We start from the raw sequence: 25,330 nt of genomic DNA, 5'->3' as shown, positions 1-25,330 counted from the left end.
CTGAGTCATACAGCCCCTATAATGCTGACTCAGACTGATCGCGTCATGTCACCCCTGGTTATGGTGCCTCCACCATCCCCTCTGCCCCTCTTTTCATCCCCCTTAAGCTCTCCCTTTCTCTCCGTTAACCTCTCTCTTCCACTCTATCCCCCGTTTTGCTGCCAATTGCAATATCGCTGAACACCATCGTCATCCTTTAAAATACAGCGTTTGCCTTTATCCACTCACAGAAACTGGCATTTACAGTTGCTTTTACACAAATGAAAAAAAAACACAGATTCATACAAACAAACAAGGGGAGATACACAACAACAGTCACATTAACAATATGCATAGACAGAAGCAGAAAATATTGACCAATTAAAAGTGAACACAACGCTACACTCACCCTGTGCAAGCATCAGGATACAAAGCAGCAAGTGACTTTGTCTCCAATCTGTATGCTGCTGAGTGCGTCCGGCTGAGTCCCTGCCTTTGCTTCTGTCTACTTTTTCCTGGCGGGCCTCTGAGCTGTGAGCATGTGCATTTGTGTGTGTGTGTGTGTGTGTGTGTGTGTGTGTCTGTCATTCCACTCCTCTATCACGTCATGCCGCTCTGCTGCTGCCGCAGTACGCCTGCAGCCGTTTCCCCGCCCCTCTCTTCATTTTTTCCTCCCCTCATCACAATCCCTATCTCTCGCTTTCCCTCAGTAATGGACCTGTTGGCTGGCTCCCCCCCTCTCTGAGGTGAAATATAAGCCAAGCAAAAGCAGAGACAGGCTGGTCCATTAGCTGGATGAGTGTGGTTTGTGCGTGTGTGTCGGGCGGGAGGGGGGCGTACTCACACATGGCCTGGTCTGTATATTGTGAGTAATACATGGTAATTAAGCAGATGTAGCCACAAATGTGAAAAGCCCAAACCCATCATCCGGCTTTCAAAGTCTAATTGGCGGTCAAGGAAAGCGGGATGAAAAAAGACAGGAAAAAAAACCAGACTATGCTTAAGATCCGCTGAGGACACGTGAAAATGTGCACAAACGCACACGATCACACACATACAGTCTATATTTGTGTCTGTGCTCCTCGCGCATGCCTGCATGAACAAGCATCCTGAAGGAGGAACAGCCCATCCATCACTCCTCTAATTTCTCCCACACCTCTAATGAAAGAGGAAGAGAGAGTGAGGAAGAGAAATAAGGGAGATGCAAAAGGGGAGACAGGCTGGATGGAGGGATCAACATGTACACAGTAAACACTCTGACGTCGCTCCTCAGCTGACAAATAGCGAGTAATGATATACGCAGTACATCCCAGACCTGACCTTGAACTCAGCTTCTCCTGTGTGTCTGTGCCTCTCCATCCCCATAAACCACACGCTGTAAAAAATATCATCACATGCAGCCAGACCTCTCAAACATCTGATTCAGTTCACAAACACAGGAAAAAATATGGTTTAAGTGTGAGATGCACTGCTGGGACCTTCAGCGCTGCTCACAGATGGAGGTGTGAAACTGACTTGAAAGCTCCAAAGATGTTTTTGATGTGCTATTTTGACTACTGGATGACAGATTTTCCTGTCAACGTGCTTGTTTTGTGTTTCAGACAAAAGAAGCTTTTTCCTCTGCAATTTGTTTTTGCGTCTTTTTCAAACCCTCTTCACTCCTAAGACACTTTCTGTCCTTCTCAGTCTCTCAGTCTCTCTCTCCATTTCTCCATCTATCCTCTCGTCTCATATTTCTGCTGTGCTGGCTTACAGTTTGACACACTGACATGAGGGACAGTGCTGAATATTTAATGAAGATTGTGATACACAAAAGGATCAGACCCATAAAATAAGTCTGTAATGGCCCCTTTTCACAGTGTACATTCGGCAGTTATTTCAAAGAATGTCAACTTGTTCTCCTCTTGTGGGCTTCTGTGTTCAATCAATCATTGGACTGAACGGTCCGTACCGGTTTTCGCAGTCTTGATCTTGAAGTAAAGTACAGCCCGAGGGCTCTCTGCTTGATCACATATTGATCATGCATTGATTGGCTGTGCTAACACTGGACTTGGTCAGCAAGAGGCACGTAAATAATTGAAAATGTGTTCCCCTGAAGCTGCGGTATGCAAATAAATACTGTACATCAACTGATCAACCATCCACATGAAGAAGTGATAAATGCTATTAGGACACAGCACATGGCCTAACAAGCACAGCACCTCCCCCACACATACAGAACACATGTCCACTGTACACATACCCCCCCCCCCCTTTTCTAACACACATGCACAGACTGCACAGTATGCCCTTCCTGCTGTAAACCACAGTCACTTCAAAGCTCACCTCCAAATACTCACATGAATGTCAAGGCTGCTCTTCTGTTTTTTCACTTCAGCTCCCAACAGCAGATTAAAATGTGTGAAACTCAGACACAGCAAACACTCCAAAATCTGCCACAAGCACAAAACACACTCACATGATCTGTTGCTTTGTCTCAGTGGCTCATGAAACGGGAAGTGACTTGTAACAGAGGGATTATGGGTAGGAGTGTGCAAGCGTCTGTGAAGAGTGTGTGTGTGTGTGTGTGTGTGTGTGTGTGTGTGTTATGGGGCGGGGGGTTAATGTCATAGCTAATCTTCTGATGTCCCTAAGGCACGTCCTCCCTATGAGACAGACCCTGACAGATGCTGCTGTAACAATGGGACACTTGTGTCACTGTCACCCAGAGGGGCATCTGGAGGGATGGAAGGGGGCTCACATATTGGCTGGAACGTGGGGCCTCAGATGTGTAGTTTTAGTGACGAAAGAAAAATAAAGCAATTAAAAAAAAACATACCGATCAACAACAAACAGAAAAACATGACGTACTCATGCAGCTTAGACGAATTTACCAGTGAAAGTTTGCACTAACATCCTGAGTTTGTTTCTATGCATGATGGTACCATGTGACTGCACTGTTAACACTAGATGGCATCAGAGTGTCAAATGTATGTGTGTGATGTACGATTAAAAAAGATACAACATTGATTGCATATCACAAGGCCAGAAGTGTCAACGGTGCTGAGAGGAACCAGACATGCTCAGTTTGGGAGGATCCAAAGTTTAGTGACGGAGCTGAGATTCATACATGCTGTAAAGAAATCAAGTGCAGCTAAAACAAAATATTTGTTTCTGTTCTTGACTGACCAGCAAAATAAAAAATGCACGATGCGAGTAATTTGCAATTTGAAAATCCAAAAATGCATTCAATACAAACTGATATTATCACATTATCACACAGGCATTTCGCAGCCTCAATATGGATCTGATCTTCAGCCCCCTGCAATGAAAAGATGAGCTCTGCTAATTTCCCACATCATAGACTTAAAGTGGCCGAGCGGGATATCTTGGAGGTGAAGGCTGCAAATTAAGGAGTGCATGCTGGGTGGTTTCTGTCAGTCAAAGCAAACATTGACTGATGAAGAGAACAGCCAATTGGAATGCAGCTGGGGGAACTAAGACATGGGGATGCACTAAGTCTCTCAGATGACAGTAAGATATTCAGAGGATGCCTTTTTCCAGAGTGCTAAATGTAAGTGCATCAAAGAATCGATCCTAGTGACTTTGGACATCTTCTTCACTTTTACTGCAGCACCACCACATGTTTGGCTTCTATTAACTATTGGATGGATTGCCGTTTAAACTGGTACATATCCAGGATGTAAAGACCTCTGACCTCTAGCGCCATCATAAGGTCAAAATCTCAATTTGTCTAATACTTTGGCTTAGGAGAAAATACCCACAAAACAAAAAGAGACACCACACACAGTGCTAAGTATCCACATGTTGCAGGCTCACAAACGGGCACTCATGGCCATGGAGATGAGTCATTTTCCCCCATTAATAGGCCGATCAAATAGATCACATACTGTAATCAACTGTAAGCTGTCCATTCTCACTAAAGATGTCATGTTTTTATCAACCAGTCACAGCTTTTCAAAGTCTGCACCATGCCTATTATTTTATCTTTTTTGGTTCAGCACAACCTTAAACTGCCTATTTAGTGTAAGAAAAATCATTTTCATTAAGAACTAACAAGTTGGACTGTACAAAACACGCCACATTCACCCCTTCACACACGCACTGACCGGTAGCAATTTGGGGTTCACTATGTTGCCCAAGGACACTTTAACATGCAGGCTGTAGGAGGCAGGGGTTGAACTAGTTGCAGGCGTCTGTACACAGGCAGAATCTGTTGACTGTCACCTTTAAAATATACCCTTTGAAAAAATGTAGCTGCCCTAGGCTAACACACACTTTCAGCATTTACAATACCTATACTGACAAGTTAAACCAGCTTGGACGACTGGGGGCTGAAATTCCCACCCCCAACCCAATAACAGCACTGACAGCAACCACAAGAAACAGAGCAGAGTGTCACAGATCTTCACAGGTAAGCACAGCTGCAAGCTCTTTCTGACAATTACTCAGTCTTTCTTTTTCCATGTTACTCTCCAGGTCCTGCATGAATCTTTCTCTCTAGAGTAACGTGTTAAGCTAAAGCCATGGTGAAAGTTGTCTTTTTTTTTTTTTTTAAACTTTACTGTATTTGAATGTTTGACTACAAAATGAAGATCACAACACTTTCATCAGTCCCTGTTCATTTGTTCTTATGCATTATTGACTATGTTTAGCAAGTCTAAATCCTTTTTTCCTATGATAAACTGTAAGTCTGTGTCACTTTTTTAAGTTTACCCTGTTAAGAAACTGTATTGTCCTACTGCTGGTCCTTGCAGGTTTCTTGTCATTAATCCATCACCTACATTACACAGTTTAACACTAGATTTTACAGGAAAAACAAGAAGTTTACAAATTGACAGAAACGATTTTTAAAAGTTTAGAATTTTACGGGAAACAGCATGTCCAAATAATCAACCCAATGTTTAATTCTAACCAAATTCATCCATCCAAAGTCAAAAGCAGCATCCTGCAGACACATTTGCAAGCTAATGGTCAGATCCAGGCATGAGTCTCTGCTCCCTCCTGCCTGAGGGCCACTCACAAGAAAAGCTGCAATCCAGCATACCTCTAAAATCGCAGCCCTGAACACTGACATGTTTCGAGTGAGGACTTGTTCTAACACTGGACTCTTACATACAAACAGCAGATCTGTTTACAGCCTTTCCCCATTTACCCTATACCTCATTATAACTCACTGTCTCTCAGATCATCGGAACGGACCCTCCATTACGTTCAAGTCACTTCCTACAGAAATGGAAGAAACAGAAGAAACTTCACCAAGTACCACAGGCGGTACATGTTTCTTTAATCTAATCTTTTCATTTGTGGACAACTTACATTTCAAATAGATCTTACTTCATCTTCATGTTCTGCTCTTTGTGCTGTCTCAGAATGGAGAACAGTGTCAGATCCAAAACAAGCTTGTTGGCTATTTTCACAAGAGCTTCTCCACAGCAGCAGACATTCAAAGAGTCTATTTCTGAGTGTGGACATCAGACAAGACAAAGAGGAGCAAGACCGAGCTTTAGTTGCATTCTACAAGAGAGACAACGTTCAGTGGACGTCGCCACTTCAATGCAAACTTCAAGGTAGTCACTGTTGAATTAAACTACGATTTAAAGTCACCAAACTGTTCAATTAAGTGATTTATGTAACAAAAAAATGTATGTTTCTTCACAGGTGATGTTGCAACAGGAAGCGGGGTCAACCGTCACATGATGTCAACAGTAATTTTCAAGCTTATAAGTGGATTCCACATAAACTTAGGTTAGGCACAACAACATCGGCACAGAATAAAGTTGATTCAGACTATTTACAGACATCATGCATCTACAGACCTTCAAGTTACACTATAAAAAATAAGGAAAAATTACAAGCTATGCACACAACCCAAAGGCAAATGCCAAGTGCTGCAAATAAGGCTCAAGTTATCAATTACTTTAAGAGTAACTAAATTGGAATATTACCTGTTTTTGTATGCATCAAAAAGGGAAAATAACAGTCTTTTCCTGTTTTCATCGTGCAGTGGATAATTTAATAAACAACAAAGCAATCCCTATTTGATACTCGAAAAAAATGAAAAAAATAAATATTAATGACTTAAGTAATTCAAAGAACAGATGATAAATGGACCATTTATGTGAACTTTATAATAACGATTAATGACAACAATCACTGACATAGGTTATCAGATCTGGGGTAAGGTGAGCTAAGAGTACTCTTATCACTTATTCTATATAACTCATACTGACGAATTCATCCTCATTCTCTGATTTATCTTCTTTTCAGTCATTAGTCTTGTGCTCTTCTCTTCTCTCCTCAACCTAATGCCACTGAAGGAAGTACAGCCATCATCAAAATCTTCGAGGGTGAGCCTGATCACCTCATCCCATCAGTGTCAGATGAGCTGCTCGACAATAACATGTTCACGGTCGCAGGCCGGATGATTGGCCACACCTTCCTCCATTGTGGCCCGAGCCTCCCAGGACTTAGCCCAGCCATTATTCACGCTCTCTTTGGAGGTTCGTTGGAGTCTGCTCCTGTGACAATACAAGACTGCCCTGACCTCGACATCCGTGACACTATTAAAATGGTGAACATGAAAAATACAGAGGCACATATTTTCTTATAAAAGGTTCAATCTATCATTCAATACACTGAACTCAGCATCATAAACTTGCAACTAATGTCATTTATTCGATGCATGCTGCACCAATAAGACACGCTTTTCATTATGTTTCATTCCAGCTTGATGGAGATGTGGAATTAAAAGAATCTGACTCCATCTATCAGCTCTGCCTGTCGTGGGACCAGCCAGCACCAAATGCCACCAACAGGAAATGGCTGTCTGAAAAGCTTCTATTGCATGCAGTAATGCCAAAGTGTTTCTGTTTACTCTACTTTAGCTCCTCAACTCACGTTAATTTCTCCACACTAGTACTGAACACACCGTATGCCCTGTCATTAGATAGCATACAATTTCATCATGTCCTTAAAGACCTCCTGAAAATCAAACTGAATTACATGATGGCTACATATATTATGATAATTCTGACAAAAAACTGCACAAGACAATGGGGTGGCTCCTCTTTAGAATCAGTTTCCAGCTCAAACATGAAAGGCCAGCAAAAAGAAAACAAGCACACCTATGTGTGTTTGCTGAACAGGTACGCTGGAGCTGCAGGCAAGCGGTGGACGGCTGGGTGGAGACAGAGACGGGGACTGCTTAGATCCGTGCATACAACATGATGGCAAATGTGTCGAGTGACATTTAAACAAATGGAAAAAAAACCTTTAAATGTGTTATTCTGATGAATGGAGAATAGATTTTAAAGTTTAACCAATGCCTGGAGAGGAACTTTAAAAAGACAGTCAACAATGTAATGCAAAGACCATGTTGTCACGGAGATACAGAGCTAAGATCTATTTGTCAGCAAACAAGGGATAAGTCTGTTTCCTTGTCAACTCAAGGAAAAAAGTTAACAACAGCAAAAAAACTGCTACAACCCAAAGGGCACTGGTTGATTTCCAGTTTCCACCCTCTGTTGGCACAACCATCGGAAGTCCCTCTGCACTGACATCTGCAGCAGAATCCAACAATAAGACTTTCTCAGTCAAAACCTGAATTCATCTGAAGCCAGAGTGTCTTCGAGTTTTTAAATTTTCCAAGTGGCATCACTCAGTAATGTCTCACATTTTCCAAGAGCTATTTTTTGGCACTGTAAGATAATGGACATATGAAGACATCTAGTAATTGCTGGTGAGGTCCAAACATCTGGCTATGCTAACTTCCCTCCATCGAATTCATTAATTTCCACTTTAAAGCAACAGAGAGAAGACAACTGATTAATCACTCTGTGCGTTGTGTCGTGTCTCCTGTGTTGCAGGTTATTGAGCAAACACGGCGTCAAATCGATCATTTCAGAAAAGGCTTACAAGAGACCGGGCTATGGCCACTTCTCGCTCACAGAAGAGATGTAATCCCCATCCTGTTTCCCAGAGTATCAGAAGCACAAGTCACACCTCAGGTACGGCAGCAAAGGCACATCTGACACTAGTCCAATGCTGGAAATAAATGGCTCTAATTCACACTTGTGAGAAAGGACAAATGTACAAAATAACAAAATAATGTTAGCAATGTGATTCACAACGAACAGTATGATTGGCCTATTCATTTTTTCTTTGCACAAACTTTACATCAGAGTTTACTGTTACTTTTTTAAATTGCACCAATGCCCAATGTGATGAGGATCACACATTATTTTTAACACAGCAGGAGTTACATGTGATTTCAGATGATTTTGGATTGCATCATATGGCCGTCGTCTATAACGGTCATCTTTGACAGCTACAGAGACGAAGAAAAAGACGAGTCTGACAGCATAGATGTATGTCGAGTATCTGGTTACCTGAAAAGATTTATTGAAACTGGTAAGTAAGAGCATTGTTACTGTTTTTGTTTTCTTGAGCAGATTCTGTGTTGTCTGATCGGCTATTTTTTTTTAACGCAGCCTCTCCTGCTGAGCTAAAGAGTCTCATTAAGTTCTGGATAGGATGGGAGGTGCCAGCCACAGAGATGACGGTGGAAATTGTGGAGGCCACTTTTCCAACAGCTTCAACGTGTTTTGAGAAGCTGAGGCTGCCGAGGCATTACACAGCATACAGCGCGTTTCATCGAGATTTATGTGCATGCATATCGATCAGCTACAGCGGGTTTGGCTGCGTCTGAAGTGGACTGATGTTTTCACTTTAGATTCAATCTGTGGAACACGTGTGACTGTTATAAGGTGTAAATAAAAACTTCCAACATATTTTTGTTTCTATAACACGTTGTACATTTCTTATTGAAATTCTTGATTTTCACCTCTCATTGGTGAACTTGCAGTGGCTTTCCGGTCGGTGGAGCATGTGGTCACCAGGGCTGTAGCTAAGAATACAGGTCTTATTTACAAGGAGTGAAAACCACAGTGATTATACTGTACTTTCTATTGATGACTCACTCATCTGCAACACAAAACATGCAATCTTTTATTATAATCCTTCCTGCTATTATCATTACTATATCAATTTGTACAAACTAATTTGAATAGAGCCGAAAGAGTATTTAAATGGTTAGCTGATTTAGGATAGGACAATGATCAAAATCAATAGAAAAATCAAAGCACAGATATTGTCTTTTTTATTCATGCAGTCTTCTTCCATTTCAAACTCTGGCAGCTTCACTATCTTCAAAGCTACTTGACCACAGACGGTTCAGGCTCAGATTCAGATTTTTTTTTCCATTTTCAATCTTTTAGTCTTCAGCCCCAACCAACACTGACTCAAGTGACATCACTTGAGGCAATTTATCAGATTTCGTGCAGCTCTCTCACACACAAAGCTTTCTAAAAACCTGTAAATCAACTCTGGTGTCATTTTTAGAATAGACATGCCAAAAGACTCTCTCTTTGGCTCCAGAGTCTGAAATGTGAATGTTTGTTGGAAAATATTTGCTGATTTTCTGACTCAGTCCTCTATGATAGATGACAGAATATTTGGGGTCTTTGATTATTTGTCAGAAAAAGCACAACGTTTGAAGAGTTCACTTTGGACTCTGGGAAATTGTAACTTTCTCTGTTTCCTATTAGTTACAACCCTACATTCAAACAAACAGTGATGTTGGTACATGTATGTGCACATACAAGTCAGTATAGGGGGTCACTATTTGTATGCAGGGATTCTAGCTTTTGTACTGGTGAGCAGTACCAACAACGACCACATGATGGCAGCAGAAGTCAATCACTGCCTGCACTCCTGCTTTCTCTGCTGGCATTACCAAGCGGCTCCTCACCCCATTTCTGTTAATGCTTTCTCATCCATTAAGCATATGAGCGACCTTTACCAGCTCGTCCCTAAAGGTCATTCAAGCTTGTGGTGATAAAGTGCAAAGACTGGAATCACTTTGAGATTGCATCCCGTTTACTGTGTAATAGGGAAAACAACTGAGTACATTTGACTCTTCAGACTGATTATCTGTTAAAGGTTACGCTTCAGACAGATAAAAATAAGGTAGTGTGACGAATTTACTTGCATAAGATAAAACTACCCTTGGTCAAACATCAGGAAGAATCTCAAAGGTCATTCGTGATACTTTGTGATGCGGTCAGTTGGAAGGTTATGAGTGTGTACACTAGCTTTCATCCCAAAATTATTCTCCCAATATTTCTGTTAAATGTTCTTTTCTCATGTTTGGACAAGCAGGTAAGTTATCCCTCAACAGGAAATTTCAGGAATGATATGATGCTTTAAAGACAAAAGACACTAAAACTTCACCCAGTTTCGCAGGGCTGCATATGCTCGTTGATTGTCATGTAAACTGGTCTTATCGTCCACATATCAGGCCTCTATGACTTGATGTAAAATATAGCCTGCAACCAAAAAGAGACAGTTCAAGTAGAAAGGGGAGGAAGTGTGTGAAATACCACATGCATGTTTATATATGAGCCTAGTTTTATTACCTTACCGTTTAACAGCAGGAGGGAAATTACTAAATGAGGCCGAAACAAAGAAGAGGAAGGGGAGAAAATTGAAATGTGGATGCTGTTGCACCACTCTAACTCTTATACTTTCATTTTTGTGTGCTCAAAAAGTGGACTTTGTACATTTTCACTGTATTTCTGGCTCTAATTCTTAGTGGCTATGGGTACAAAATACTTCAACTGTAACATGGCAATACACAGCTTTTCAATCCAAGATCCCTCCCCACTCAGCTGTCTCTCTCTCTCTCTCTCTCTCACTAAACCAGTCACTCTGAAAAGTTTGCACACTGAAGCAGCAACAAAGGAAGCTCCTCCCTTTCAGCATATCTGGAACAGTGGGAGAGCGGAGCAGTACATGCCAACAACTCTGTCTGGGTCTATTGTATCACTGGACTTACCAGGGTAAAGTCTTGCTCTTGGGTTCGTAAGAGAAGTTACTTTTTTCCATTAAGACTATAAGTACAACTCCTCCACAACTTTGGACTGCTGGTTTCCTGAACACACCCCAGTGCTGCACAACGCCACTCTGATCAGGGAGTCAAATCTGTCCATCATCGCGGACTGACTGCACCTACTAACTGCAGGTATGTAATGTTAATATACTGCGGACTGCTTATGCTTCCTGCTTTCTGTTTGCGTCTCATTGTGTTTAACTTCCTACTCTTTCTGTCGATGCATGGTGGGAAAAATACAAAATGTAAATTCATCTTCTGTTAAGATTTGGTGCAAGTCAGGCCAGAGGAGACTCCTTTGCTTGAACTGCTATCATGCATTAGAGTTTGCAGAGTGGTATCAAAGCATGCAGTTAAACATTAACACCACAGTGGAGCACAAATGTACGAGAAAACCTAAATCAGTATGCAAAGATGTTCATGCTCTCTGGTGTGGGCAACAAGTGCAGAAGCTGAGACAGAATAGTAGACAACTCCGACTGATGTCAATCTCAGCCGACATCACAAGGATGTCACATGGAGTCACATCGACTTCATGACCAGACTTCCGACTTTGTACTTTTGTTTACAGTCCTAAAGTCCTTACCTCACACTCAATCTGATTGTTTGAGCATTCCTGCATAACTGCACATGTCCTTTCATGTCTGAACCACAGGCTGTACAAAAGGAGTGAATGTAGCGTCCAAGTCTGTAAAGTCTGTAAAGATAACGCGGAAATGCCTTAAATCTGCAACCTTTATAATTACCACCAGGGGACAAGGTCTCAATCACTTGTTTCAAGTCTTCTCAATATGATCATTTTGTAAATTATCCCACAATAAAGGAGAAAATAAAGCAGGGAATGATTTAGGGAGTAGTAGAACAGAGGTGTAATAATGTGTACCCATGGCACTGTGCACATTTAAATTTCCATCAACATGTTTTTGGGTGTTGTCCTTGTTTTTGTTCACTTAGCGTTCACTACACCAGCATAGCTGGATGCACAGTGTCCTCAGGTTCTCAGTCAGATCCACCCCTCGCTCCTCCCTCTTGTCCACATATGGTCACTTCTGAATACAAAAAACTAAGAACTAAAATGCCAAACTTGAGGCTTCAAAACAGTTGTCCATAAACCAGTGGGAGACATCACAGTGGACAGCTCCACTTCTTTGACAGTCTGGTCTAAACTGACAGAGCCACCTAGTGTGAATACTCTTCAGTATTTATCACCTCATCTCCCTTCTCCATGCATTCCTCACTGTGGCCACACTGACAGCTGTCAATTCTGTCAGTCTTGTCACTACCTGTCAATCCTGTTAAGTCAGAGCAGGCCTTTACATGTGTGTCTGTACAAATCTAAATAAATACTCATTACCTTAACCAAAATGCTTCATCAGATTTCTCACCTGTTGCTTCTCACCTTCTGCTTCACATACGTGGTCCAGGAGCTGGGAGTTGGAGTCATCTTCACATCATGACACTGAGCTCATGTACAAGCCTCTGTCTTCTTTTTCTGCTCCTCATTGTTTGTCTTGGCTCCAGAATTGCTGTAAAATGACATTAAAGCGTCAGAAAGTTATTTGAGACTTGTGACTTACCACTTCAAGTCATATTTTCCGAAGTGGGCTGCTAGGAAGCTTGAAAATTATATTTATTATATTTTTCTACCAATGCCTGGTACAAAAACATTCATTTCTGCTTTTACTGGCACTCTTGTTGTTTCCAGGCCTGCAGAATATACACACTGCGCACCTTCACGTGAAAATAACCCTGAAAATGCCTCTTGGTGTCTCCGTGGCTGCTAATCTGAATTCTTTCCAGCTGAATATTAATAATCAAGGCCTCTCACTTTCCTCGCATGCTATACTTCTCCTGCTGTTTCATTGAGCTTCAGCTCAGTCTTCTGTGGTTGTGCTGGTCTTTCATTTTACATTTTTGTCATGTTTTGACAGTTGACATCTGTTGGAGTGCTTAGAAATAAAGCCAGAGACTCAACGATTCCGTAAAAACAACCAGCTGATGTTACTTTAACTGGCTTTACATTAAACAGCTTGCCTGGGTAGTATAACTTTTTATGTAATAGACAATGTGCAATATACTTGAATACATCAGCTCCTATTGTATAATATAAATGATTTATATGAAACTCTAACATGTATGTAAACTGAATGTACATCCCCAAGTATGATATCTTCCATCCATTCCAGTTAGATCCTGGAAAACATTTAGAGAAAACTGCACAACTTTTCCTTCACAGTCAATTATTCTCACATCTCTTTTAAGATTTCACTGTCTGGCCTTTCAATAACCCCCAGAAATTTCAGTCAATGCCTATAATGACGGAAAGTCAAATGGAAGTAGGAGCCAGACACAAACCGCTCCACCCATTACTTCACTGTGAGATAATGTGGGATTTAATATTACTCAGTGAGCTCATGTTCACATTAAGCAAGACTGTGGTGGCTGAAGTAAAGAAGCTATGTTTAATTTTTGAGGTGTTGTATTTAAAGAAAGCGAAAGAGACATTTGGTAAGGCTAGACCTCTCTGAGTGACTCACATGATCATATATTTCATTTCCTATTTCCTTAAAAAACAGAAAGTGTGTGCGAGGGTGATAAGAAACAGCTAAGCAGCTCCATCCTCTGACCATGAGAAAAAGGAGCTGAACCAGGCGGCATTTAGGCTGCTTCTTCAACATGTTTCCTGCAGAGCAGAACTACAACTCGGATTAAGACGTACAGTTTGTAGAAGTGATGCAGACAGACAGGGAGGGAGTAGATGGTGTGAGTCAGGGGCAGGGAGGTGGGAGGGTTTACACAGTCAGGAATGTGGATGTGGATACGCCAGAATGAACTGGGAGGGTCAAGCTGTGAAACATCCTGGGTAGAAACAGGCAGGGTGCCAGAGTCTTTCACATCCCACCAACTTAAACTCCTCAGAAAGTTACGTTTTCACATTACTTCCATGCTGGTTGTCTCAGGTTTTCCAGAAAACTTTCATCTGGAGAAGATTAACAAAAAAAGAAAGGATTCTTGTATTTTCTGGCTTGCTGGTCCTTTACAGAAGCCACAGAGAACTGGCAGGAGTGAAATTGCAGTCTCTGGGCCTGGCCTGACAAAGCCAAAATTACAGGCAGCTAAATATAAATCTTCTTACAACACAAACTCTTGTAAATGTGTTTGCATGACGGTTGTGTGAAGGAATTTATTAGTTCCTTCATCCATTTGTTTTTCCATATACAAATTACAGGCCTTTAAAGTAGGGCAGGAAAATAACATTTAACATGCATGCCCTTCTCGCCATGGCCTCTGTCTCTTTCTAGATTTTTCCTATTTTCTGTATTCTAATCTATCGTTAGTTATTCCTCTCTGAAACATAGCTCATCGCTGTCTCTGGGTCTTTGTTAACATGCTGTATCTTTGCTTCTGAAAAACTGAGTTGTGGGGAACAAAAATAAAAAGCTGAAAGTTCTTTACAGATCACAGTTACCACAGTCTGTGTGTGTCTGTGTTCATGCTGAATGCATGTTACAGGATGCCATTAGGAGGTGGAAACAAGTGTGGCCGCTGTCTGAAGACAGTTTACTTTGCAGAAGAGGTACTTTGTGACGGGCGGAGCTTCCACAAGTCCTGCTTCCTGTGTAGTGAGTAAACCCTTTGCTGCTTCCTTTCATTGTCAGTGTGGAAAGCACTGAACTTCTGACCAATGTCACTTGTCACTTACCCCTCAACAACAACTTCCTGTTTCATGGTGAAACATCAAAATTTGTTGCACCACTAGGGCAACGTCACGCAGTGACAACAAGCGTCACAATATAGCATCATCATCAATATATCATTAGGGTCTTAAGCCTTCTTAGACCAGAATTCAGGTGGATCTGGTCAACCTGCTAGAAGGAACACACCAGTGTATCAAACATGTAATTTCCTGTTGCTGGTAGGTAATCTGGTAGATTTTCTAGGAGGACTTGGTTACAGTCCAACATCTATAAATGGCAAAAACTGCACAAACATTGGCACAATCAATTGAAAATAGCTAAATTCCAGTTTACATTTAGGCTGGACATAATACATGTGCCTACCAAATATGATATATCTAGGTGAAATGTACCACATTGCTACTTTATGGAAATTTTGCAGGGCATCCACATCCATGTCCAAGACCCAGAAAATATCTTTTTTTTTTTTACACTTGTGCAGTGTTTTGGAAATTTTCAAGCACCTTAGCACTGACTGGTGCAAGGACACCATTGTTGCATTTCAAATGCTATAATGTTTATAAGCATGAAAACTTATACCTTTTTGTTGAGTTGCTACTGATACATAGCATCACATCATATGTTCTATATTTGACAGTTACTCTTGGACATGACAAAAGTACACCAGCAATACAAGATAATCTACCTACACGTACAACAGTGTGAGGGTAGACGTTTTTTCTGTGCGTTCTGAAATCATAAACGAGCATCATAACTGTTAAAAATAAATACCAAAGAAATTCATTGAAATAAATAAATGAACAAAGCCTTTCTCTTCCTCAACTTGAAAAATATGGTTCATGGAGTTCTGAGTGGAGTTATTTGTGTTCCTGTGTTGTAATCAAACATTCCTGTGATGGAATTTAGATGAGAACATTTTTCTTCAATAGAACTGTTCCATAAAAGGAAACAGTCAGAATCTAAACACATGAACATGCTCAAAAACATGTGCAGATATGCAAAACAATAATATATAGTCTGTGTGTTTGTGTGTGTGTGTGAATGTGTCTGTGCAGTGGTGTGTAGGAAGAACTTGGACAGCACAACAGTTGCTGTTCATATGGATGAAATTTACTGCAAGGCATGCTACAGCAAGAAATATGGGCCAAAAGGCTACGGTTATGGGCAGGGAGCAGGGACCCTCAGCATGGACAAGGGAGAGTCTCTGGGTATTACACCTGAAGAGTGAGTAGCACACAATCACACACATTCGGATCTCTTTTCAAAGCCCTATATCTACATTTTCTGATTCTCTCCATCAGACCTGCTCCTCATCGTCCCACCAGCAACCCACACCCATCCAAGCTGGCTCAGAAGTTTGGAGGGTCCGACAAATGCCCTCGCTGTGGCAAGGCTGTCTATGCTGCTGAGAAAGTGATTGGAGCTGGGAGTGTAAGAAAAAACAAACACATGCACACATGTGCATGCTTGCAAAGGCACACCCCTTTTCAAATGGATCTCTTGTTTATTTACAGGCATGGCATAAGAATGGATGCTTCACCTGTGCCTCGTGTAAGAAGAGCCTTGAGTCAACCACACTAGCAGACAAGGATGGAGAAATCTACTGCAAAGGTAAAACACTGTCCTCACTTCACATACAAGACTGAGTTCAAAATACACCATTGTTATACAGTCACACAGAAACCTTGTGTTTCGTACTGCACAAGGCTTCTTCAACACACATGTAATCTGTTCATACCAGACTGCTGTCATGGGTTAATGTCTGGTTATCACAATCAACAAGAGATGGGTCTGCGACTGTTATTCCATACAAACCCCCTAAACCATATAAACACCTGTCCTTGGCCAAGACAATGAGTTCCAGGTCACTGGCCTCAACTCAAAACATTCCTAATTGCCTGTTCCAAACCCGGACAAATGGGAAGGGTTGTGTCAGAAAATCAGATATTCATGCTGGGTTGGGTGGGACCCAGTTTGCCAGCTACATGGAAACAGATGATCCAATGTGTCAAATGGAAGCTGAAAGAAGGAGAAGTCTTGTGTCAGACCTGTTTTTAATGTGGGTCCAGAGTGGTGAGGCCAGGCAGGACGACCCGCATTAATCCATACAGGCTGCATTTGTCTGAAAGAGATATGATAAAGGTGATGCATTACACAGAAGTAACACAATGTACACACAAGACAGCAAGAGCAAGATTGCACATCATTAACTGGGGGGAAATGATTAGATATAAAATCCAAATTTCCAGTTTTAAATGCTGTATTTTGTTAGTGGCCTATAAGTGGATGACTGAGTTGTAATAGACAGAACAATACAGCAGAGGGCTCCCTAACACACAGAGAAAAACAACACAATTGTCTGGAACAAATCAAGTTTCTTTTGACTGTTCAACTATCCTTTAGAGTTTTTGTATATACTGAATAGCCAACATGCTGATTGCTTTTCTTAGCACTCCACAGACCAGAATGACCTAACATTGCTGAAGTACTCACAGAGCATGCAGTTCTGCTACCACCTGACAATAACACCAGTTCTGTTAAATGTTCAGCATTTTTATCAGGGGCCCTTTGACCGTCTTCTTAACACAAGTGGACAGCTGGACACCTTGGAGACATATGATAGACAAAGGTGTGAACGGCAACGTGTCTTGGCTGTCCACTTGTGATCGGCTCACCCCAGACGCATGTTAATGGAAAGTGTGAACAGGCCTCATTAGTGTTATTATTTACACCAGTCCTTTCCTGCTTTAACAAACCACAATTTCTGCTGTGAAAAGGACCTATTACCTTCCAGAATGATAAAATGTCTCCCAATCCCAATATTTCTACAGACTCTTCTCCTTTGCTGGAAGTACACTAAGCTAACCATACATCAGGCTGAGGCAGTGACATCCACACAAGACCTGCACAGACTGTGAAAATGTTGGATTTAAATGTTAGTTTTGCCACAGGCAAGTATTTTAACTTTAAAATAGACAATGGACATCTGAAAAATGTCAGAAATAGGTGGTGCAACCTGTAACAGCTCAAAGAGTAATGTGCTGTGGTCACAAATGGGAAAGTGTACCAGCACACCATTACAAACAACGACTGTTGCTAACAATGTGAACAGACCCAGTTTGTGCCTCTCTGTTTTATCATTATTCTCGAGTAAAGACATTTTGGACATGTCAATGCATGAAAAGCACAGGCGTAATAAATAAGATTAATGCTGGCTGTACTCCATTTAGCCTAAAGGTAAGCCAGTTCCAGGGTTAGTACTGTATATACTGGCTCACTGGAGAGGCTTCCTGGGAGACTTAATGGAGCTTAATAGTTAATGTTAGTAGTAACGTTACCACCTGTGCTTTGTCTCCTGTGAAAAAGGTCTTTCTTTAATTCAAGACTCCTCAAAGGTTCTTCTGTTCATGTGGAAAAATAGATATACGTCAGCTAACACGTTTCCCACATTGTATCTTCCAAGGAAGTGAAGATAGCCAACTTAGCTAACATTAGCCTGTGTCACAGAGTTCACAACATACATATAAATTTATTTCTTTTTAAAATTAGCATCCAGCAGCAAGCTATATCTTAAAATACATTCATGGTCATACAGATGTCTTCTGCCTAACGTTACCCTGAAAGACAAAATGTTTGCAAGGAGGGTAAACAAACTTTCAGTTGCCAAGTATGGTTAGCGTGACGTTCAAGTCGCGTTTCAGAAGAGGCCACCAGGGGAGAGCAGCACCATGTGTGAAAATAATGGATTTCAAATGTTATTTTACCCAGAGTAGACATTTAAAGCATTCTAATCAGAAACTAGATACTTTTAAGACCCTGATAATAACTTTATAACCTGCTGCTACATAACGGGTATTAAAAAAAATGTCTGCTAACGTCCCAAACGGGGCTAACGTTAATGCTTTTAGCTAGCATATCTTTGACTCAAATGCTAAGACAAGCGAGGCTCAAAATGTGGTTATCTGCGGGATGTCATGGCGGTACTTTAACGTGGGGTTTTTTGACATTACCTTTCTTTCCAACAGGCTGTTACGGCAAACACTTTGGTCCCAAGGGATTTGGGTATGGACTTGGAGCCGGGGCGCTGGCGCACACTCAGTAAAGACCACTGAACTCGTCATCGACAGGGTTCCAGAATGCTGCACTACTATGTTCATCCTGCAGGGGGCAGACTGCTGCCAGTCAACGTGCAGACACATAAACTGCACAGTGGAAACGATAACACCACCAGTCACATATAGGTCAAAGGTGATTACTAGTGCTGTTATTAAATCTTGATACATAACCCACACTTAATACTGAAACATTACCTATCTGTTTAACGCTGCATTGCTCATTTGCACTCTGCTGTAGTTGAATTTTATCCCCCTCCCCCGATTGAGGCTGTTGAATGAAGTCTCAGCAATAATCTGTACGATAGAGTAAATGCTGCTTGTTTGTATGTTGTGCTTTCCAATGGCATGATAATAAATGAAATGGAAAGATAATGATTTCAGTGCCAGTTTTTCTTGTTTGCGGCAAAAATTACATAAGAACCTGTGAGTGAAACTGTGTGTGTGTGTGTGTGTGTGTGTGTGTGTGTGTGTAAGGAATAGGGAAGCGAAAGAGTTCAGAAGGTGACGTTCTGTGTTTAAGTATCAAGAAATGACACATGTTCATTGTATCCATTCCTCTCATAACATTACAGTGACACATCCCAGTGCTGAGATGATACGTTCAGTGACCTAGCTTCACTCCACCCACAAAGCTCATCTGTCACATTAGACCCATGTTCCCATCAAGGATGAGAAGAATGACAAAAAGTTTTGGGTTCTTTTGAACTGCCATAATTAAGCTTCCCCTCTTGAGTTTAATTACAGTACAGTGAAGTGAATCCTCGGAGGAAGCAGCAGAGCTTTGAAATTTGTTATGAAAATCTAACCAGTTCCTCCACTTAATTTTACTGTAGGCCTGATCATTACATTCAGTTGGCTTTCACTGGTTCCAGGCACGCCTACTATTATTTCAGGATGTTTGTAGTAAATGTTGTGTACAGTATAATGCCTGTAATGTATAAAATAAATATACCAGAAGTGGAATTGCTCCAGCACTCCCATGCAAATAGAATAAACTTCAAATAATTTCTAAAAAATAATGATAAGTAATTGATTAGTTATCACTTTCTATCTGCTCAATAAAAACATTTCTTTCTTGCGCTTTGTTTGTCTCTCACACACACATTATTTCACAGTATTTGACATTTGACTTCTGTATCCCTTTGCCTCACACTCACATTCCAGCTCTCACAGAGAGACAAGAAACAGCAGTTTGTTATAAACACTTTTTGGAACTTCAAAGAGCGGCTAAATTTAATTTAACTAAGTAATTTTTTTAACACTGACAGGTATGTGGCAGGTTTTTCTAAATAACTGCACTGTGACTTAAGTGGGAGGTGGCTAAACCCACCTACCTGTATTTCTGTTAACTCAGAGAATACATTGGGTGCTGTAAAATCCAACTGTTACACTCACTCACTCAGATACTTCATGCGCGCGCGCGCACACACACACACACACTCACTCACACAGACACACACACACACACACACACACACATGCACACACACACACACACACACACACACACACACACTAGCAGGGAATCTCATAAACAACGCGGATCTCCTTCTGCCGTCAAGAGGAGGCGGGGTGCTGGAGGAGTAGAAGGTCCACAGAGCAGTCGGGCATGTTCAAACATATCCAGGCAGACCAGCCTACCAACATCCGCGACGTGCTGTCATTACGCACGGATTGGATTTATACACAGACTACATGAGAGTTTGGCATTAGGTATTTATTACTAGGGTCATAGCTCAAACCGATATGTTTTCCTGAGGGACACTTGACACCGTCATAGTAGTCTAACATAATGTATATTTAATGGATAAATACTGAGACGCACCACTGCTGGAGACTTTCAAAGTTTCGGCTCTGTCTGAAGACTTCGGCTCAGCGTGGCCATGTCTTTGCCGGCCAAAGTGATGAGAGATGGGCTGCTGGAGAAGCGCAGCAGTGGGCTCCTACAGCTGTGGAAGAAGAAGCGCTGCGTGCTCACAGAGGAAGGGCTGCGCTTGCACAACTGCAAAGGCGGGGATGCTCCGAGCCCGGCGTGGAGCTCCAAAGCCAAGGAGCTCCGCTTTGAGCGCATGGCCACGGTGGACTGCGTAGAGTACAAGCGAGGGCTGGTGTACTTCACCGTGGTCATGGCTACGGGGAAGGAGATTGACTTTCGGTGTCCGCAGGACGGCACGGCGTGGAACGCGGAGATCGCTTTGGCACTGGTGCGCTTTAAGAACCTGCAGGCCGTGCAGACGGGGCGGAAGAGGCACCTGTCCAGTTCACACCTGGGCAGCACTGGGGAGGATGAGGAGCTCTGACATGGAAAAGGTAAGCCTTCCTCAGGTGGAGGTGAAATAGACCGGGGCCAATACATCTGAGAGGGTTCTTGTATTTATTTAGCTAAGCTTAAATGTTAACTTATTTTGGGTTCGGGGACAGTGTGGCACCGCATACGCGTGTCAGCTTCTACTAATGCCAACGTTGTGTTACAGTCAAAACATCACATTAACACCTCAAGGGTAAAGGTATACATGCCATAAATTGCTGTCTTTTTCCCTCACAGCCAGAGCTTCTCAACCATTTGCCATCAAAGATCCAAAAAGTCCAACCAGAGCAGCCGCTGACTCAACTGTTAATCTCCCCCTCTGTGGTTGATGGAGTGCTAATTCTAACAAACTGGTGCTTTGATTGGATGGAATGAAAACATCCAGACTCATGGGGATGAGGTGGCACATGGCTGGGAAGCACTTAAGCCTCATGCTGAGCTCGTGCTAAAGGTTATTTACAAGTACCACTTCAGTGTTTGGATGTTCCACTGTCGAGTGAAAGTCATGTCAGTTTTTCCTCACTGTGGTCATCGGCCTTGAATGCACCACAGTCTCCTTAGAACACAAACCCACTCTCACTTGAGGACATAATTACGATGCAATGTGAGCCTCCAAAATAACATCTGCCTGCCTCTCCCTCACTAGGCAGCCAAGTATTTTTAAACACACACACACACACACACACACACACACACACACACACACATACAAACAAACGTACAGTCTTCTCTTGTGTTTTAATTAAACTGACATCAAGACATTTGGGGTGACCAGAGTCACACATCGTTTCAGCTTGTCCACATTCAGGACAGAAACAGTTCCATCACATGACGACAGTGTTATTTACTGAAACTGGTCACTGAAATCTTAAATGTTCATGAACTGAGTCTGTAAGTCTGAACTATGAGCTCACAGTCCAGGAATCCACAGCGATGCTTCCTTAAGAGAGCGGTAGTCAAGTGCCCAAATTAACTTAGCAGCCGTGGTAACAGTGTAATGTAACTCACTACAAATGCACGTTGTGGAACACCATCAGCTGCCCCGGTAACAACTGAATATTAAAAACCTGCTCTTCTTTTTCCAGTATTTCTACTTCATGGTGAGTGAACCAGTAAAGAGTGGAGATGCCTGGAGGACACCAGATCCAACAGCTTGATTCTGTGGTGCACAGCATCGTGGGATGTGCAGAACAGCCATCAATGAATAGGGATTAAAGGACTGAAAGCAAGAGTCACAGACACACTTCTTGTCTTCCTACATGAGTTTATTCACGCTGTCATACAAAGCCAAGGAATCTGATATGGGCCTACTGTAAGCATGGATGGGAGTGTTTTTTCTGTCCTGACCTCGTTGCTTGAGGTCACTGAGGAGACCACTGCATAAGGAAAAGACGGCATTATATGGACAGAAACTGAGGAGCTGGGACCCTGCTTAACCTCCTTGTGCCTTGATGTTTCAAAAATGTCCTATATTCTGGACCTAACTTCACAATGTTTTCTAAATGTGCTGAAACAGGCGACACTTTGTCTCTTCTTGCTTTGATGGAAACACATGGCTGTTTAACTGGCTTTGAAATCATTTGTCATAGACTGCAGAGATCTGCATGTTTTTCTATAGCTGAACATGAAGAATAACTATTTTGCTCATATTCATTGCACATTGTACTCTACTGTATATAGCCGACTGTATTTGTTGAAACTATATGCAGTATTACACTCTTAAAAAGATGAAATAAATTTTTGTCAGGAATCCTGAAGTGCTGAAATATTTCACTCGAGTTTCTGTTTTTGAAATATGCTTCAGTTCTCTACACTGGGATATATCATGTCTCCTAGAGCAAAACAGTCAGCTGCAATTTATTTTAGGTTCAGACCATTAATTGCTAAGCTCATCTGTTTCCAGTTGTGGTGTAACCTTACTGTTATATCCTCTGGAAAACACACACACACCCCAGACATATACACACACAGACACTGTGGCATTGCTCTCCTGCTCTTGCGTGTATGCTGAAGTCGGGACACCTTTTGTTCTCAGTAGTGTGGAGGACTAATGAGAAGCACAGTGAGCCTGAGGCATGTGCACACAAACATCCACCCACACATATTCACCGACAGAAGCGTATGTGCACACCCAGCATTCAGCAATGCCTCAGCATCAGCAGACTCTTGTTAGTGAGGCCTAGAATATATTGTTCATTCAAGCATCTTCTGTGTGTGTGTGTGTGTGTGTGTGTGTGTGTGTGTGTGTGTGTGTGTGTGTGTGTGTGTGTGTGTGTGCGTGCGCACATGTATTACTTGTGTGTTGGGGACATAAATCTGTTTACACAGTCACAATGTGGGGACTAGTCTTCCTTATGGGAACAAAATGCAAGTCCCCATAATGTAAATCATTAAATTCTAAGGTGAGGACTTGGGTTAGGTTTAGGCACATAGTGGTAGGTTATGGTTAGGGTAAGTTTCCAGGACATTAATGTAATGTGTCTATGTAATGTTCCCAGAAGCGATGGAAACATGACTCCGTGTGTGTGCGTGCGCGTGTGTGAAGAATATAGCAGTCTGTGTGTGAGCAGTGTGCGGCTGTGGGGCTCAGTGCAGGTCAGGAATAAAGGGCTGATTGTGTAGCAACTTCTCTCGTTACTGTGGAAAACCCCCGAGCTAGTCACACCGCATGAGTCAGCAAGGGACCAGGAGCACTGCAAGGAGTGGAGACACCCAGTGATGGATCATTGGTCTAAACAGTGTGCATATGTATGTGTGTGTGGGCAGGTGTAAATACACAGTAATATGTGTGAAAGAGATGAAGTGCGAGTGTCTGTGTTTGGTGGTGGTTATGTGCAATACGTCCAACATCCAGGCCCTTCAGAGTGTGTGTGCTCACACCACTCAGTGGAATGCCCTGTCTAAACATCATAACCTCTGTTCAGGGTGTCTGGATTTCTCAGCAGATAAACAGACACATACAACACCCTGCAATTTCATAAACCAAGTCCCAGAACAGGGACTGGTCTGCAGTTGAATGAATGTTAGTCAGACCAGTGTTTGCCTTATGTTGACGCCGATGTTATGGCAAATACAACAGGCGTCTGATTAGTTTATCAGTGCTTGTAGAAAGATAAAGCGTGTGCGTGCATACATCTTTGACAAGAACTCAAGATTACTCAAAATGTTTTACAAGTCACATTTTTCTTCTCAGGCTTTCTTAACTGGAGCTGCTGTCTGTAGGATGAGTGTTGCACCACTAGAGGTCTGTCTCTCTCTTCATTGGTTGGCTGTGTGTGTGTGTGTGTGTGTGTGTGTGTGTGTGTGTGTGTGTGTGTGTGTGTGTGTGTGTGCATGTATGTTAGGCCTCTCTATGGTTTGGGAGTTTATGGCAAGTCTTCATTTTGTACAGACTCCTGTTGACATACAGAAAAAAAAAAAAAAACCCTATCAATAATTGGATGGAAACTTACTTTACAGCATCAGAACTTAATTGTAATTTAGTTGAACTTTAGATGAACTGCTTCAGGTGCTGCATTTCAAAACAATAAGTGATTGAGTTTTTTTTTCATGGGTCAGTTGTGTATATCTGCAGTCAACTTGGAAGTATAAGCAAGTTTCATTTTGTTTGTGAAGTGAGTGTGTCTGGGAGGCTTACTTCAAGGCAAAAATGTCCCAAGGGCCACCCTGCCGCCTGCGGGCATGTCCAGCATTTTGATCTGCCCTTCGAGGTTTAGGTGTGCATAAACAAGAGTCTACAACCATGCCAGCAGCTCTGCAAGGCTGTACTTGGGGACAGCAATGCTAATGTCAGCATGCTAACATGCTCACATGACAATTATTGCTATAACGTTCGCTATGTTAACCATCTTACTTTTAGCTTGTTAGCATGCTAACATCTGCTAATCAGCACTGAACACAAAGTGAACAGCTGAGGCTGATGGGAATGTCATTAGTTTTAGCAGTGACACAGGCGCCTTCTGTGGTGTGTCTTTAGCTTTACAGGTATTTTGTCATAAAATTAAAATTTTGGCCTAAGGACTGTGCTTGAGAAAAAGTCGGGTGTTCATCAAATTCATTAGGATTCATTGTTTGGCCTGCACGAATGTCTGTACAAAACCTCATGGTGGTGCTACAGGAAAAGTCATTTGATCACAAAACTTTGGGATTCATCCTCTGACGATCACCAACATTTGTACAGATTTCATGGCATTCCATCCAATATTTGTTGATATTTCAGTCAGGACCAAAGCAGTAGATCGACAGACTGAAGCTGCCAACCCGAGGGCCACACCACAAG

The 25,330-nt window shown here is 42.0% G+C and overlaps 2 protein-coding genes across 2 annotated transcripts; both read left to right on the top strand.

Annotated features, from left to right (window-relative positions):
- Window positions 1–10,789: 10,789 nt before the first annotated feature.
- On the top strand, window positions 10,790–19,107 carry LOC143327000 (cysteine and glycine-rich protein 1-like). Its single transcript, XM_076741112.1, has 6 exons — window positions 10,790–11,062; window positions 14,444–14,553; window positions 15,684–15,852; window positions 15,930–16,059; window positions 16,143–16,239; window positions 18,654–19,107. Exons 2-6 carry the CDS (start codon window positions 14,445–14,447, stop codon window positions 18,728–18,730), a joined length of 582 nt encoding a protein of 193 aa, XP_076597227.1. The 5' UTR covers window positions 10,790–11,062; window position 14,444; the 3' UTR covers window positions 18,731–19,107.
- Window positions 19,108–20,505: 1,398 nt separating this feature from the next.
- On the top strand, window positions 20,506–22,734 carry phlda3 (pleckstrin homology-like domain, family A, member 3). Its single transcript, XM_076742130.1, has 2 exons — window positions 20,506–21,053; window positions 22,137–22,734. The coding sequence occupies exon 1, from the start codon at window positions 20,627–20,629 to the stop codon at window positions 21,041–21,043; it is 417 nt and encodes a 138-aa protein (XP_076598245.1). The 5' UTR covers window positions 20,506–20,626; the 3' UTR covers window positions 21,044–21,053; window positions 22,137–22,734.
- The last annotated feature ends 2,596 nt before the right edge of the window (window positions 22,735–25,330 follow it).

The sequence above is a fragment of the Chaetodon auriga genome, chromosome 10 (assembly GCF_051107435.1).
Source record: "Chaetodon auriga isolate fChaAug3 chromosome 10, fChaAug3.hap1, whole genome shotgun sequence".
Taxonomy (NCBI): Eukaryota; Metazoa; Chordata; class Actinopteri; order Chaetodontiformes; family Chaetodontidae; genus Chaetodon; species Chaetodon auriga.
The sequence above is the reverse complement of the archived record's forward strand: the minus strand, read 5'-3'. Positions and strand labels throughout refer to the sequence as shown.

Bases quoted from the DNA above. Each gene is read 5' to 3' on its own strand.
- phlda3 (XM_076742130.1), top strand. From the start codon at position 20,627: ATGTCTTTGCCGGCCAAAGTGATGAGAGATGGGCTGCTGGAGAAGCGC.
- LOC143327000 (XM_076741112.1), top strand. From the start codon at position 14,445: ATGCCATTAGGAGGTGGAAACAAGTGTGGCCGCTGTCTGAAGACAGTT. The intron at 16,060-16,142 runs GTAAGAAAAAAC...GTTTATTTACAG, and splicing joins AAGTGATTGGAGCTGGGAGT to GCATGGCATAAGAATGGATG. The intron at 16,240-18,653 runs GTAAAACACTGT...TCTTTCCAACAG, and splicing joins TGGAGAAATCTACTGCAAAG to GCTGTTACGGCAAACACTTT.